The following is a 17,830-nucleotide window of genomic DNA, read 5'->3' on the forward strand; positions in this document are numbered from 1 at the left end:
GCTAAAGAAAACAGGGGACCTGAGGCCTATCCTAGATCTAAGCAAAATCATTTTATGTGCAAAGAAAGAGAAGTTCCGGATGGTGGCGGTTCAGTCTATCCTTCTGTTACTAAGCAAAGAAGAGACTGCATGAGCTCTGTGGACTAAAAGGATGCATACTATCACATAAAAATAGACAGGCACTACAGAAGTCATCTACGCTTCTGCATGGGAGCCAATCACTTCCAATTCAAAGCCCTGTTCTTTGGTCTCACCACAGTCCCACAGGGGTTTACCAAATGTATGGCAGTGGTTGCAGCTCATCTCCAACTGTAAGGGTTTCAGGTATTCCCGTATCTAGACAATTGGCTCCTAACTGTCCCCTCCAGCAACAATTATCTCAGGCCAAGGACTATCTCTATTGGATATCCTACTTCCTAGGCATCACCATAAATCCAGAGAAGTCACAACCATTGCTGTTACAAACTTTGGAATTCACTGGGGCCATGCAGAACACCATTACTCAGACAGCTTCCTTGCCCCAGCATCACATCAGCACTTTGACTCTTCAGGTCCAAGCCATACTGTCTCATCCCTCTCCTCCTGCCAGATTGATTCTACAGGCCTTGGGGTCTATGGCAGCTGCTGTAATCTTGGTACCTCTAGCCAGATATTATATGTGCATTCTACAATGGACAATGGCTGTCCAGTGGTCATTTCTACATCAGTCCCTGTCTTTTCCTATCAGGTTGACCAGTATTCGCAAAAGTCATCTAGAATGGTGGATTCATTCAGACCTGACAGTCAGCAGGGCTTTCATCCTTACCCCCCCCTCCCAAATAGCCACAGTGACCACGGATGCTTCCCACCTGGGGGGGGGGCATTTCAACAGGAAGATGGTCCAAGGCACGTGGACTCACCTAGAGACCAGGTTGCATGTTAGTGTCCTGGAGATGAGAGCTGTCCTCTTATCGTTGTAAGCCTTTCAGGATACTCTCCCTCTGGGGACCATTGCAATTTATACAGACAACATGTCAGTCGTCTGGTATATCACAAGCAAGGAGGAACCTGTTCATACCCACTGTGCAGAGAAGCCATGAGGGTTTGGGAATGGGTGATCTCTTCACACCACTTTCTGCTTGCAATACATATACTGGGGAAATCCATTGTATTGGCAGACAGGCTCAGCAGGTCCATTCTGAAGCCCCACAAGTGGTCCTTCAGTCAGTCAGTAGCAAACAAGGTATTCAACTGCTGGGGTCTCCCCTGCTGCGATTTCATTGCATCCCCTCGCAACAAGTGCAGCAGTTATTTCACTCTGATCCCAAGAGATGCTGTAGTCCACAATTGGCCCCCCTGGTCTCCTTTATGCTTACCCTCCTCTTCCTCTGATCCCAAAATTTCTTCAGAAAGCCAAATGGTTGAAAAGCACTGTGATCCTCATTGCCCCTTTTTGGCCTCATCAGATTTGGTTCCACTTTCTCTGGTGTCACCTCAAATATCCTCCATGGATACTGGAACTCAAACTGGACCTCCTCACTCACCCCACACTAGGATTCCACCCGGCTCTCCCCTCACTCAACTTAACCACATGGTTTCTCCAGTTACCATGATTGTCAGAGGGTACAGGTTTTCCTCACCAGTCAAAGCTATCATTCTAGCTTCCCAGAAAGCTTCCACCAAGAAAGTATATAAAAGCAAGTGGAAAAGATTTTCTATTTGGGTTGCTAATAATCACATTGATTCTTTTTCAGCACCTGTTTCCTCAGTCCTTTCTTTTCTGGAGTCTTTATTTAAAGAAGGTTCTAGTTTTGTTACTATTAAGCTTCAGTTAGTGGCCATATCTAATTTTCATTTGGGATTTCCTTCTGGATCTGTCATTTCAACCAGGTTATATAAAGTGTTTATGAACAATGTTTTTCCTATTAGACTTCCAATCAAGGACCCAAATCCTCTATGGGATCAGACTTTCATCCTGCAAGCTTTGACCCAAAGACCCTTTGAACCGGCTAATTTTTTATGACTTGAAATATTTATCCTGGAAGTCTGCTGTTCTCATTGCTGTTACCTCAGTAAAGAGAGTTTCTGAATTGCTGGCACTTTTGTCCAAGCCTCCTTATATTATTGTTTCACAAGGATAGGGTTTCCCTCTATACCAATCCTTCATTCATGCTAAAAGTCATCATAGAATCTGACATAAATCAATGCATACAGTTAACAGTGTTCTGTCCTAACTATTCTAACAAAGGAGAATGTATGTTACATTCCTTGAATATTCACAGAAAATGATGTTTCTACCTTCATAGAACAAAACTGTTCAGGAAATCAGAGCAGTTATTTGTCTCTCATCTAACCATAAAGGTCAAGCAATTTCTAAGTGTCAGTAGCAAAGTGGATAACCACTTGCATATCATTTGTTTGTGAGAAAAATGGCTTGAAGTTGCCTAGTCTTCCAAAGGCTCATTCAACAAGATCCATAGCTGCGTCAGTGGCCTTTTCATCACAAATTCCTATTGATGACATTTGTGCTGCAGCTGCCTGGTCTAAGTCTCATACCTTCGTGACCCATTATAAGTTGGACATGGTCTCCAGGAGCAGAACATCCTTTGGCTCCTCAGTGCTCCGGCATATCCTTCCTTGAGGCCACCCAAAAAATCATGTAACGGGTACTATGACCCATCAGTGAAGCAGAATGAGAAGGGCAACATCAGATTTATTAGTTAAGTACTTACCATAACTTGGTATCTGTGTTGTCGTTTTTCTCATTTTGCTTCACCTTCCCACCCAGCCATCCCCCTCCAAAACCTTTGGGTCCATAGAGGATCCGGAAAGGCCTTTGTTTGAACCTACATTCCAGGTTGAGCCCTCAGTTCCTTTTTCTTTTTGTCTTCTTTCTAAATGGGGAAGCAAACTCGATCTGAGGAGGCTGAGTTAAGGGCAGAGGATTGTGGGTAAGGGAGGAGCTCAAGTTTGGAAGCTGAAGTCTGTAGAAGGTGGCTGAGTTGGTTCTGATGATCGTATCCGTAACCCATCAGTGAAGCAGGATGAGAAAAGGACAACACAGATACCAAGTTATGGTAAGTACATAAGTAATAATTTACCAAAATGAAACTATGCTACATTTTGTATGCTTAATTTGCGTCTATTGTCCTTGCACCCATTGTTAACATGGTCTAAGCTGTTTTGCAGCAATTGTGAATCAGTTGAAGATTGAATAACAACACCCAATTTACAGTCATCTGTAAGGTTAATTAACCATAGGCCAGAAGTGCTTGAGAAATATAACTAAATAGGAGAGGGTCCAAAACTGAGTCCAGTGGTACACTATGGTCTCTCCTGTTGTAGATTCCTCCCTTTCTGCCATAGCAAATTTAATATCCATTTCTTAAGCTGGTAATTTTGGACCAACACCAGAACTGGTCTGGGAAAACATGTCGTTTGCATTACTGAAGTAAAGACCTAGTGTGCTCTGTCTAGCAAAATGCTCTGTTTTGGAAGCGCAGTACATTTACTTAGCTGCTTTATCATGTACAATCAACAGTGTCTTTCTTCCACACCCTCGGGGATGTTCATGATTCTGAAATTCTCTCTCTTTTTCCCTGTCTTCAATTTCTAACAACTTTTCTTTCATTTCTTCTTGAATTGCCTTCTGCTCAGCCAGTCAGAGTATGGTCACTTAATTTTTTTTTTTGCAATTATCAGAATGAATAGCTGGGCTGTTTCCACTTCATCTAGCCTCATGTTTTCTTTCATATAGTCTACCAACAACTCACTTATCTTCATCATCTTAGTGTACTTGTCAGTCTTCAACTGGATTTCTACCTTTTCCACCATCTCTCTCTCTCTCTCTACACAAACCTCCTTGCATGGTTTTGGACTTCCATTTCCTTTGCTGCTACTGCTTCCCTAGCCAATGCCTTTTTTTTCTTTATTTTTGGGGCACTTTTGGCTATTTTTTTTTCCTTCCTTTTGTTATCCAGTCCAAGACTCTCATTGCTTGCAACAAGTTTGTCAAAATTCCTTTTCACTTACTCAGCTTTTTGGTTAAATTCTAAACCACATGAGAGAGAACACCAACCAACTACCTTTTTAGTGCCATCCTGGAAGTCCCAGTTGGGAAAATTATTTTTTCTTATCCCCTTCCCAAAATGTCTGGTTGCTGACTACTGAGGACTGAGTTCTTACAGAATCATGTGCCCTTTTTAAATTCTTTACATTTATTGTCCCTCTGTTATCTCAATGGACAGAGAAATATTGGGAATAACACCGGGGATTCATACGTCTGTGTTCATCTCTTGTGAAGTAGTAGATTTGTAGCTGCTGTTCTTTACATTTCATTCAGCAATTGCCTTTTACTATTCCTTACTGAATATTAAATACAGCCCTTAAAGGAAACTAGGCTGTACTCTATTGCAGTCATGTTTAGTGTCCATGTGGCATGCTTACCTGCCTGAGTGCATCGCTCATGAGTCCTCTGATATTAATACTTACATACTGCTGCAGTGGAGAAAGCTTGGCTGCTGCTCTTAAGATACTCAAAACATCCTTGATGTTCTTCGTGTTTCACTGTTGCAGTCATTACATTTGGGTAATCTGCTGGTAGGTTGCCCTCAGTCGGCCTGAATTCCAAAGTCTTGGGTCCTGCGTCGGTTGCTGTCTTCTCTTCTATGACATCAGGTTGTCAGGGGTATAAAACATTTAGCCGGCACCATTTTCTTTAGTCTTTCTTGCCGCGCGGTGCCCGAAGCAGAAACATTTCGCAAGTGCCGGTCGGCCGACTACTGCAATATTCCTGTTTGAGTTTCAGAACCGAAGTCTTCACTAAAGCTAAGCACCCCGTTGGGGAAACTTTTTTCTTGCTTTTTACCGATTTCAGAAAAAGTTAATAATTGTATTACTTGTGGAAAGCAAATACCTCATAAGGATTTCCATGTATACTGTATTCCTTGCCTAGGCCCTGATCACAACGTGCCTGGCTGTCGGTTTTGTGCTAGATTTAACCAACACACTATTAAGCGTTGGTATATTTTTGAATCAAAGTATTTTGGAAACAGATTTAACTACCCAGAAATGTCGTCGCATAGCAATCCGACTACCGGAGTACATAAAAAACGCAAAGAAAAGGACAGAGAAAGTCAGTCGAGATCCAAAACCGACGACGAAGCTTCTCCTAAGCCAGTCGCCGGTTCGCCAGTACTCAGTGAGGCGCTTTTGCAGCCCCTGATATGCGCTACCTTCGAGTCGCAGGCCTCTACCGACACCCATGTGGAGTTCGGCATGCCGCAAGATACTCAAGGTATTGGCCCGACGGATGTAGCTCCCTTGGATGGGTCCGGAGCCGCTGAGCAGGCACCGGCTTCTGAGGGTGTATTCAGACCTCGACATTTGTATATCAAACCGACGACAGCTGCAAAACCAAAAACAAAAGCAACATCTAACTTTTGCTAACATTTTTATTAAATCATCACATTCACTCCAGTGGAGCTCTGAAGTTTGTACTCTTAACAACCAATGACAGCATCATTAGCTTTCTTACAAAATCAAATTATGGCCTCACATTTCAAACAAATTGTCATGTCTCTGGAACCATAAGGGTTACTAAAGAAATGTAAATGGCTAACTCTTCAGCATAAACTAATCTTTACTGTGGTAGAGTTCATCTTATTCTAGGTCTTAAACTATTTGTATAAGTCACAATAAGCACAGTAAATATTAACGTTGTAATGCTTTGTAAATAATTTACTATATCTCAGTAACCACTCAAGCTGCACATATACTGTCAGCACCATTTTCCAATCCATAAGATTTCATATGAGGCTAAGCAGTTATATTTATGCTACTATGTTGTTGAAGTTTTAGAAAGATATGAAGATTATGACAATAGAAATAAATAGTATGTGATCAACAATTAATATCTTTCAAGCAGCACTAGACATAGGTCAAATACCATTGTTGCTCATGATTTAAGCTTTAATATGAAATCTTTCAATAGCTTGGATGTAGCATAGTTTTGAAAATATTAATGCAAATATGAGCAAGTTATATTAGACACCTAGAGTCATCAGTAGGCTGTAACTGCAGAAACAGGTGAAGGCATCACTAGGCAGTAATAAGTTAAGCTGTAACAGATTTACACATATTAACAGAAAAGAAAACAAACCATAATAATTTTCTATTATTATTTCCATGCAGTGTACATTTTATTTTTTTTAACAGTTTCCTTTCATTCCAACATTATATAAATTGCCTGTTTCCTACCATCCCTTAAACCTCATTACTATCTTTGATTAATATTCTCGTGTATTGTTCCCACAAAATTCATTTATTTCTTTGAAATTTGCCATTCTCCTTTTTAAAGATCCCGCCTCCATTTCATTTTATCACCTTTACAATATCCATCATTTTCTTTATTTTGGGTATAGACTTTGATTTTCATTTCCAAGTAATTGCATTTTGGCAGTCAAATGCATTAAACGTAGGCCTTACGATGTCTCGGCAATTTGAATAATTTATTCCAGTTCAAAAGAATAATTTACTGTAGATGTCGTTACATCCATTTGATTGCCCAATATTTCCATAAAGGTACTTTGTAGGGGATTTTAAAAATGTGCCATCTTGTTACATTCTCAAATAATATGCTCCCGATTACCTCTCTCTTCCCCATTACATCTCCAGTGTTTTCTGTTTAATGTGGAAAATCCTCAGAAGCCTACTTGGGGTATAAAAATACCTGTGCAAACACTTCAGTGTAAAAATCCTTAATTTTCTGGACTTTGTTGCATACTTGGGATCCTTATAGATTTCTTAGGAAGCCATTGTTCCTTTGTAAATTGCCTTTCCATTTTTCTTTTCTAACCTCTATTTGATTCTTAGTTATCATGAAATATGTTATGTGCCTTAATAATTAGCCCTTTGTTAATAGCTGCTTCTGTTCTAGACTCAAGTAAAAACTCTACCAAAGCTGATCTTTCACTTAACACTTCCACAGCCCTTTTTTCTTGCTTATACTCTGTTAGAAATCCTTGATGGAGAAGGCAGTCTCTAACCTTCAATCCGATCTTCTGCTTAGTTTCATCCTAGTCTGTAACTTTTCACTCCAAGACATTTTGTGCCAATACTTTGGTTCCTTTGCTAATTTCTTCCTATAAGTACCAGACCCTGTTGCTTATTTTCTATATCTCTTCATGCAGATATCTTTGTTAAACCTACTTCTACTTTATGAATATAGTATTCAATATGTTTGTTATTATTCTTCTTTCTATCTTGCATCCAAAATCCTAGTCTCTTTTTATCTCTTGAACCCTCCACATTTCAGCATAACCCTTATATAACCCTTAACTGTGTAGCTCTAAAGCATCTCTTCAGGTCAGATAACCCTAAACCACGTTGTTCTATGGGGAGAATCAGCTTATCCCACATAATGTTTGCCATCTTCCTGTCCAAAATAATATCCTTCAGCTCTTTATTGATTGTCACCAATGGCTCCTCCTCTGGTTAATAAAATATATCTGATGGATATAGGACTACATTTTTCACTGTTTGTATTTTACTGCCCTTAGCCATGAGCTTCCAGTGTCTCAATTTTTAGTATTTTCTCTTCTTTAGTTTCTTCCCATATTACCTTAGATGCTGTAACAGAATCTGCATTCCATAACATCCCACCTTCATTAGTTTATTAATTAATGAAATTTCAGTGACCAGTGAAAGCCAGACTTATGTCACTAGGAGGACCTCCTTTGGTTCTGTCAGTGCAAAATGTTGACGATATCCAACTAATGAGAATAAAATAAATTTAAATAGGGTATCAAAATGTTTATTGGTACAGGTTAAAGAAATAAAGGCCAAATATGAGAGGAGTCTGGCCAATGATACTGGGAACAAAGCCATATTAAATATGTGAACTTGCAGTCATTAAGTAGCCATACTGTGGTTCCTCTAGAAGTAGATAATCTTTTATTAGACAAACTACAGAACGTTGCTCATGCACTGAATAAATATTTTACAGGTGTTAATGGATCTAAACCTATTCAAGTTACAAATGTATGGAAAGAAATGCATCCTGGGAATGTAAGCTGTCCTTTCATAACACTGAAAATAAAGAAAACATTGTCAAATATTAAGCCAAATTGGTATATGGGACCAGGCTGCATTCCTGCAGTAGTGCTCAAAATTTAGAAGAATAAGTTATTATCAATAGTGTTTTATATATTCAATAAATTGTTAAAAGAGAGAATTATTCCTAGTGTTTGAAAAGTATTCAGTGTTACACCAGTATTTAAAGAGTTGCCTGTACTGAAGCTAAAACTTATAAGCTGAACTTCTTTGTTAGACAAATGTTTTGAGAATTGCATTTACATCTTATTACTAATAATTTTAATACCAATGTTTATACTTTGGGCACTAAGTTTGTGTAGCATAGATTTATTAAGGGCAGGTCGACATTGACTAATTTGGCTGAGTTTTATGATTATCTTACTTTGGCCAATGATCTATGCCCTACAGTCAGAGGGGGTAATTAGACCTAACCAAAGCCTTTGATACCATATCTTATATATTCATTTTTAAAGCCCTTTAGAACTGTAAGGTGAATCCTTACATTGTGCACTGGATAGTTAATTGGTTGAGTAATAGAACGCCTAGTACTGTGGTCCAAGATTGATATTCTAGTAAATTATCTGTCTGTGCAAGGGTATAGCAGGAGTCTGTTGTGAGCCCATTACTCTTTAATTTAGTTCCTTTGCAACTTAAGAAAAACAACAAATGTTGGGCCTGCAAATATTTCTGTTGATTGGAAAGTCAATATTTTGCTGGGGTTTGACAATGATTTACTGACACTGTTTACAGGAGGTCTGTAAATGGGCAACTTGGTCAGCTTGAAATTTAGTACTGAGAAATGTAACCTGATTTTTTTTTTTTTTGTTAAGAATAATATTCCCAGGCAAGTTATGCTGCAAAAAAAAAAGGTGTTGAAACAGGTTGCACAGTACAAAGTTTTTGGATGACCGTAAGTTCTGCTTTTGTATTTAGTGTATGTTACGGGAATAGAACATAAGGTCATTATGCTAGTTGGCATACTATTAAAAAGCAAACAAAAAAAGCAATCCAGCAAAACAGCAAAAACTTTGTTAAAAAGGCAAAAATAGCTGGCCAGGCAGACATGTAAAGATGTAAAAACAAGCATGTCATGTCACCAGGATGTGAACACTGGCTTAAGTTTTTAGTGTTGGAAATCTACACACCAGGGTTAAGAGGTGGTGATGTGAGGATGAAGACAGAATGTGTAGAAATAAAATGGATGCATCTGCTTAGGGCCAATGAAGGCAAGGGGTTAAATGAAGCTATTCCCATTAAGCCACTGCTGAGATCACGTGACCTTAAACACTAAGCTATAAAAATGTATTGTGTAAGGAGTTTTATATGGATCTGAAGAAGTACCTGTGTGTATGAAAGCGCTTATCCTGTTTATTTTATTTATTTTAATCAGTTTGTAGAAAGTTTTATTAAAGTTTTGGCTTGTTTTTACATCTTTACATGTCTGCCTGGTCAGCTATTTTTGACTTTTTAACAAAGTTTATACTATTAAAAAGCATTTATTTGAAAGACCAAGATAAATTAGTAGAATTACATAACCTTTTTTTTTTAAAGATATGTACGAGGGTAGTGTGACAGCGGTGAGGTCTGCGGTGGGAGTGACGGATGCATTTAATGTGGAGGTGGGATTACATCAAGGTTCAGCTCTGAGCCCTTTCTTATTTGTAATGGTGATGGACAGGTTGACAGACGAGATCAGACAGGAGTCCCTGTGGACTATGATGTTTGCAGATGACATTGTGATCTGTAGTGAGAGTAGGGAACAGGTGGAGGAGACCCTGGAGAGGTGGAGATATGCTCTAGAGAGAAGAGGAATGAAGGTCAGCAGGACTAAGACAGAATATATATGTGTGTGAATGAGAGGGAGGATAGAGGAATGGTGAGGATGCAGGGAGTAGAGGTGGCTAAGGTGGATGAGTTTAAATACTTGGGATCAACACTTCAGAGTAATGGTGAGTGTGGAAGAGAGGTGAAGAAGAGAGTACAGGCAGGATGGAGTGGGTGGAGAAGAGTGTCAGGAGTGATTTGTGACAGATGAGTACCAGTAAGAGCGAAAGGGAAGGTCTACAAGAGTGTAGTGAGACCAGCTCTGTTATATGGGTTGGAGACAGTGGCACTGACAAAAAGGCAGGAGTCAGAGCTTGATGTGGCAGACTTGAAGATGTTAAGATTTGCACTGGGTGTGACGAGGATGGACAGGATTAGGAATAAGTGTATTAGAGGGTCAGCCCAGGTTGGAAGGTTTGGAGAAAAAGCCAGAGAGGCAAGATTACGTTGGTTTGGATATGTGCTGAAGAGGGATACAAAGTGTATTGGGAAAAAGATGCTAAGGATGAAGCTACCAGGTAACAGGAAAAGAGGAAGGCCTAAGATAAGGTTCATGGATGTGGTGAGAGAGGACATGCAGGTGGTTGGTGTGACAGAGCAAGATGCAGAGGAGAGGAAGAAATGGAAACAGTTGATCTGCTGTGGTGACCCCTGATGGGAGCAGCTGAAAGAAGAAGAAGAATAGAACAAATCTCAATGTTTTGTCTCAACACAATCAGCAAGCTGAGGAAACTAGAAATGGTCCAGTATCACTTTATAAAATACACCTGTTCCTTAACAAAATTGTGGAATATCGTGACAGATGGAAAAGATCAAATTTCTATACTATTCAGTGTAGATACTTTTGGGAAAAATGTTTGTATATAGAATATATAAGGATGAAATTTTGCATACTAGCTTTAAGACAGCTTAAGTAAATTACCTTCTGTGCAACTGTGTTCCCACTCAGTCATTACGATCCAATGACCACAAACTTCTGTTTGTCTGTCCACAAACCTTTCAAATCTGGTGGGCATGGTCTGTACTTGTACCATGTTGCTAAGACCTGGAACTCCTTACTTATGTCTATCAGGTCAGTACATGCCCTCCATGCCTTTAAAACAATCTAAAAGAGTTCCTAACCAAAATCTGATTCTTTTGTTGCTCAACCTCAGTCTAATGTGTAACCTTAAATATGAGCACCTTCTTACTCCCTATTCTTTACTCACTTCTTAACTTCAGTGAATGAATTTCACACACCCCCATCGATTGTATCTAATTATGTCATAACTTTTTTCTTCAGTCCCTTTATATTGCAGTTCCTGTTTGTATTACACCAGCTTACTTTTAATTTCTATCGTTGTCCTGTTCGATTCTCAGCTAGAGCGCCTTCTGTGTGGAGACATGCGTGAATGGGCGTACCTTCGTTGAAGGTTGTGCGTCAGGGCCGGCAACTCAACATGTAAAAATCTACTGCCAATCATTAGCAGACCGGAGTTCCGCTGTGGGGACCCCTAACCGGGAAAAGCCGAAAGACACAAACAAACAAACTTTTAATTTCTATAAACTGGCTAAAGTTTCTCAAAATATTAAATTAATGTCTTATAAGTTGTGTATATTTTTTACCAATGTTTGCACATTTTGTCTAATTTGGCATAATTATTTAAATTACAGATGTTTATGTATTCTTTTTGAAGCTTGTAAAATTTTTGTTCTTAAAATGTTTTTGTAATTCTTTGAAGCTTTTCTCCCCAGGCCTCTGGCACCTTCCTAGTCGGACTTTTCCAAAAATCAAATGCCAATAATAAATAAATAAAATATTTTAGTACAAAAACATTTATTTGTACGAATGCTAACATTGTTGTTAATGCCATGCAAGAGGGAATTGTGTACAACACAACAGTCCTCCCTTATTATATAAGAGTGTTCCAGATTATTAATCAGTTTAAGAAAAATCTGGATGAATGGGATGGAAACTGGACGTATAATGCTAATATAAGGCAGTCAGTGTTCTTACATGGCCAGTTTGGCCTGAGTACTTGTGCAGTCAGTTTATGAACTTATAATTTTTCACTCAGGAGAACTGAAGTGAGTGCCACTGCCAGCCAAAGTTCGTTGTATAGGGGACTTATTTTGCTGCATTCTAATTCCATTGAGAGGAACCAACATTAAATAATGCAAGGGATATGTTGCTATTGAAAATATCTATGACTATGACTTTTTTCCCTTGTTATGTTATGTCTTATTGTAAAGATGGTTTCAGATTTGTTATTTTGGCGAACTTCTCACACAACTACACTTTCTCGTCTCATATAACACGATACAAGGGAAGTGTTCTCAGATGACCTAACATTAGTAGAATCAGGGCAGAAATTGGAAAGCAACACCTATTGCCATGCATGTGGTAACAACAGAAAGAGGAACTTTATAATGCATTCTCATTATCTGGAGTGACATTAAGGGCTTTTGAGAGCTCCAGCTGCAGGTTCATGACAAAGATGAGCACTGTAGCGTACTGAATGAAAAGATTCTGAAGCAAAGAAATGTGTATGTTTGCATTTTAAGATATATTTTTTTCTTCTTAGAAAGAACTGACAGAAATGAGAGCCCCCTCCTCAGCACAGACACAAAAGAAAACAAAGTTCAGCGGTGAGCCAAAGAAACCTCCAATGTAAGTCTGTGCTGTACATCCTTTATGAAACTGGTATAGTAAGATAGGAAAACAGGTTAACCTGTCTTTGAACTCCATCAGTGAAAGTGATTTGGGTGTTATTAAATAGTAGTAATTATAACATCCTTTTAACTTTGCTTATCTTATGGGACTCCACCTTAGACTGATGCTGTTTGAAGTTTTTGTTTCGTGACAGCTTATTCTGAAAGTGAAGGTTTAGTTTCAGAACCATTCTTTGCAAATGTAATTTAGTTTCTGTCTACATTGTGTTGCATTAATTAGAATTTTTACTGAGGCGTTGATCAAAAAATAATTTCATTTGAGCAGCATTTGCATTTTTTGCCCTAGGCCTTTGTAAGTTAGGTTTCTAGCTACAGAAAAACCTGAGCAGTAGAGACAATTACGAAGGGATTGCATTCCATGGGTTAAAATGATGGCATTTGAAGATTTGAATACCTGGAAATGATTATATGAGTTTGTTCTCTCCCCTTAATCCACAAAGAATTTCATAGAGTTCATAAAAGTTGTCTTTTTTGAATCCCAGTTTGTCTAACATTGTTCTTTTAAAGTACACTGAAACAGTACTTTTGGGAAAAACTCATAGATTCTGACTTAGAAGAAAGTTTTCTGTTTTGCTTAATTTTCTGACTGAAAGGTTATTTCAGCAAAACAAGCCTTTCACTGATTTTGTAGGCAGCTGAATTAATCATTGATAAAGTAGAGAATTGCTGACTGGTGCTGATATTGTTAAACAGTGACTCCTATGATTCATCACATTTATTTTACTATTTTTTTCTTCAGTAGATTATCAACTGACTGTCGGGTTTGAGAGTTAATAATTTTTGTTTATGTATTGTACTAATACTAATTTAATAAAACAGTTTTTGATCATCCCATAGTACTACTACAGCTCTACTTTCATTCATGGAAACAGTCAATAAAGCCAGGAATATTGACAAATTTGTACCTGCATTATTCCTTGATCTGTCAAAAGCCTTTGATACTGTTAGCCACATAAAACTTCTAACAGAAATGTCATCATTAGGCCTTACACCAAATACTTTAAACTGGTTTCAGAGCTATCTCAAAGACAGATTCCACTCTATCCCCTTTTCTCCCTGTAAATGCAGGTGTCCTCCAAGCCTCAGTCCTTGGACTTTTACTGTTTAATATACTTACCAACTCACTCCATGTATGCACACAACATGCCTCCATTATACAATATGTTAATGATTCAACATTTATATGCTCATCAAAGATCCAACTTACCTACAGCAAATCACTCAGGAATCGTTCACTGTCACAGAAAAATGATTACAAAACTATTATCTTATGCTTAATCCCAACAAAACAAAACTACTATTATTTTTCCCCACAAAGTCTTATGGAAAAAACCTTCAGAATAGCACCAACTTTGAACTAACCCCTCAAACTAAGTTATTAGGAATGAAGAGATACTTCCCTCTGGTTATAGCATACTACAAAAAGACCATACAGCTAAACGAGGAGGTGGAGTCGCTCTCCTATATCAGAACAACATCAGTGTTGAACTATTTAACATGGAAATCCCTGCATTTAATAGTGCAGAGATCCTACTTGCTAAGGTAAGACTAAATACACAGAACAACAGCTAAATATCCTAGGGTCATATATCCCTCAAGGAGATAATATCAAAACCCTAGAATCTCTTCTTCACTGGGCATCAGAAACCCTCCCTGCACAAAATCATTATACTAGGCAACTTAAGTATTGATTGGACCTCACTTAATTCACCCCACCCCTCAAATCATATTAACCTTTACAACTTCTCACAGCTTATACAAACCCCTACTAGGGTAGACAAAACCTCTAAAAAAGAATCAGTACTAGACTGGATGCTCACCTATCGCCCATCTTCCACTCATAATTTCGGTACACTACCCGACACTCTAAGCGACCACCTCCCAACCTTCTTCATCAGAGACCAAACTAAACTCACTAGAACTATCTCTCTTAAACACATCAGCTACACTAAAAACTTCAGGGCTGACGACCTTAATACAGCCCTTAAGCACTCTAACTGGTTCCCACTTTTAACACTTCCTTTAGATGAAGCAGTTGAATATTTCAACACTGTCTTCTTAGGCATTCTCAACCAACTTGCCCCACCAAGACAGATCTGCACGAAAACCATAATGCCCCATGGCTTACCAAGAACACTAGGCAACTTATGAAACAAAGGGACAAAGCATGGGACACCTGGAGCAAAAACAAAACTACTCCTAATAGGCAAACATTCTTAGAAGTGAGAAACACTGTAAAAAAAAAAAAAAAAAATCAAACTAGGCAAACAAAAATATTATAGTGAAATTCAAACTAAGCATGATACCAACCCACAAAAGTTCTGGACTGCTATAAACAGTATTTTCCAACCAGGTAAATCACCAACTCCTCATCCAAACATAGACACCACCTCTGTAAACACAGCCACCCAATTCAATGAGTTTTTTACCAACTCTCTACTGAAGCTGTCAACAGACTCACCCTCCTCAATCCCCACTATACTACATAACCCATCAAATAATGCCAACTCCTTCACCCTTCAACATGTACCAACTTACACCATCTATAGAGACCTAACCAAAGTTAAAGCCGTCATCCTAGCAGCAGACAAACTACCTGCCATATTCCTACCAATAGCCGCCAAAGACATTTCCTACCCAATCTCTATAATCATTAACAGATCAATCTCAGAACAAAAGGTGGTGCCACTTTTCTGGAAAATGTCCTCATTATACCAATACTTAAAGGGGGCACCTCCACTGACGTAACAAACTACCGCCCTATAGCTATACTTTCCACACTGGAAAAATGTAGCCACACCCAGATCCTAACACATCTCCCCTCCAACAATCTTCTTACTGAAACTCAACATGGATTCTACCCCAACCGTAGTACTATCACTGCACTCATCCATTTTAGTAACCTAGTAAATATGCAATGCAACAATGGCCAACTAGTGTCTGCAGTTTTCCTTGACTTATCAAAGGTGTTTGATAAAGTCTCCCATACAAAACTTCTAACATCACTCTCAGAATTAAAACGAACTACCCCCACTCTACTATGGTTTCAAGAGTACCTCTCCCAACACCAACAAGCTGTTCAGTGGAAAAACTTCCTTTTCCCCTACTTCCAGTAAAACTAGGAGTACCCCAAGGATCAATCCTAGATCCCCTACTTTTCACTATATTTACAAATAATATTCACAAAGCCACCCCTCTAGCAAACCAAATTATGTACCAACCTGACAAAACTCCAGTCTTACAAGACCTGCACTAATATCAGTCTCCAAAAGCCATTACGGCACTGGTGACTCCCTGTATTCTAGCAACATTGCCAAGGCTTGGAACTCCCTACCACTACAAATCAAGGTGCAACCTAACAAAACCATCTTCAAAAAACAGCTCATTTCCCACCTAAACAACTCCTGGACATGCAACTACCTTTCACCTGGCTGACATATTCTAACATCTTTCCTCCACCCACTACCCAACCTCTTCCTTAAAACTCCCACAGATGCACTAGATATTATCACACATTACTTACCAACTCACTGCCGCCTACTCCCCACTGCCCCATATATACACACTAACTCTCCCCTAGTCTGAGTTGAAAAGCTTTCCCTTAAAATGTCAATGAACCTCATATGAACTTGTCTATATTCTCCTCCTTTGACAAACTGGCTAGTATTTTTAGCTTTTCCTTTCTTCTCTTATCTTCATTGCATCTTCATGATCATCTCTACTAAACATACTGTATGAACAACAATCATATGTTACTACCTGCTGTACGTATGTCTGTACCACTATGCGTCTGTGAATATGTTATGCAATCATATGTTATTATCTGCTATATTTTATAATTGTTTGTCTAAACCACAATGCTGATGTAAATATCTTATGTATAGTATCTTAGCAAGTGTTCTGGAGGTTTTCTTCCTGGGCCTCTGCTGTAAATGGACAGCTCTGTTCAGTCAGACCTCACCGGTAAGCAGATGTAAAATAAATAAAATAAATAATGTATGACACACTTAGATTTGATTACCACATACAAAATGCTATAAAAAGGCATCAAAATTGAAGTCTACTTTACTGAGCTAAAAACTTCCTCAACTTCACGTCCAGAATCACAGTAGCAAAAACTGATCTCCTTCCTCCTCCTGTCCTCTATGGTGACACTATTCTCACATATCTACAAAAATCAAATATTCATAAACTGGAAGGATGTTATAATAAAATTGCCAAATTTGCTACTAGTGCTGAGGGTCTATATTATATGCTCAGAGAGACTTTTCTTTGAACATATAATCATCGACACCTAAAGGGCGAACGCTGTAAAGCGCGAATGGCCACATCCGCAAATTTTTTCCTCAGGAAAAAATTCATGGGGCCATACAGAAAAAGCACAAACCTCAAACCCCTAATCAAGTGGCCCCCGCACCCGCTGATGTGGGAGGCTGTGCCCCTCAGACCCCCCCCCCCCAACTAAATATACCAACTCTGAGATCACTCTACGTTGGAGAAAAGGGCAATTCCCGATAATGGCTAACTGAATTTTTTCCCCAAGGAAAAAAATTTAAGGACGTGGCCATTCACTCTTTAGGTTTTTATGATTATATGTTCGAAGAAGAATCTCTTCGACCATATAATATAGACCCCTAGTGCTAAATACCATGTTCATCATTATACTGCACGAAAAACCCTTAACTAGCTTAACTACCCAGCTACCCAAAGTATACTCAATTTCTCACTGCATATAAGATCCTGACACATGTACTGCTCTAAATGCAACCCTACAAAAAAACTCATCCAGTTCACCCTTTGTTATCAAATGACCAAAATCAACTTACTAATGATAGAGCAAACAAATCAGCAGGACACTCCCTTTATTCCTACTCTTTCGCCAGCTCCTGGAATACCTTCCCTACTTCCATTAGAACAGCTGCCTCTTACCAGTCCTTCAAACTCTCTCTAAAAGACCACTTAAAAAGGAATGGCTTTGTGCTCCTGCTCTACACCAAGATGACTTTCTACTGTCCTACTTAAAGCTCAGATCTACTTTCGATCCTTTCTCTATGAAAACATTCCTATCAAAACTTTCTTAGTGTCACTGTAAACATTCTGTTTTTATTTATTTATTTGATATTTGTTAACTGGGAAAAGTCCGACTTGGTCAGAAACTCATTTTCAGTGGAGGCCTGGTACGGAGGGGGGGAGCAATAATAGTATGTTTATATATATATAT

The 17,830-nt window shown here is 38.8% G+C and overlaps 1 protein-coding gene across 1 annotated transcript in view; it reads left to right on the forward strand.

Moving 5' to 3' along the window:
* Positions 1 to 17,830, forward strand: part of LOC122797796 (nucleolar transcription factor 1-A-like) — an 892,813-nt gene that overhangs the window by 660,691 nt on the left and 214,292 nt on the right. Inside the window, exon 13 of the mRNA XM_044066317.1 lies at positions 12,462 to 12,547. Coding sequence (XP_043922252.1) covers positions 12,462 to 12,547 — 86 coding nt within the window. The remainder of the gene's footprint in view (positions 1 to 12,461; positions 12,548 to 17,830) is intronic.

The sequence above is a fragment of the Protopterus annectens genome, chromosome 3.part1, assembly GCF_019279795.1.
Source record: "Protopterus annectens isolate FY-2018-M chromosome 3.part1, PAN1.0, whole genome shotgun sequence".
In the NCBI taxonomy this organism is placed as follows: Eukaryota; Metazoa; Chordata; order Ceratodontiformes; family Protopteridae; genus Protopterus; species Protopterus annectens.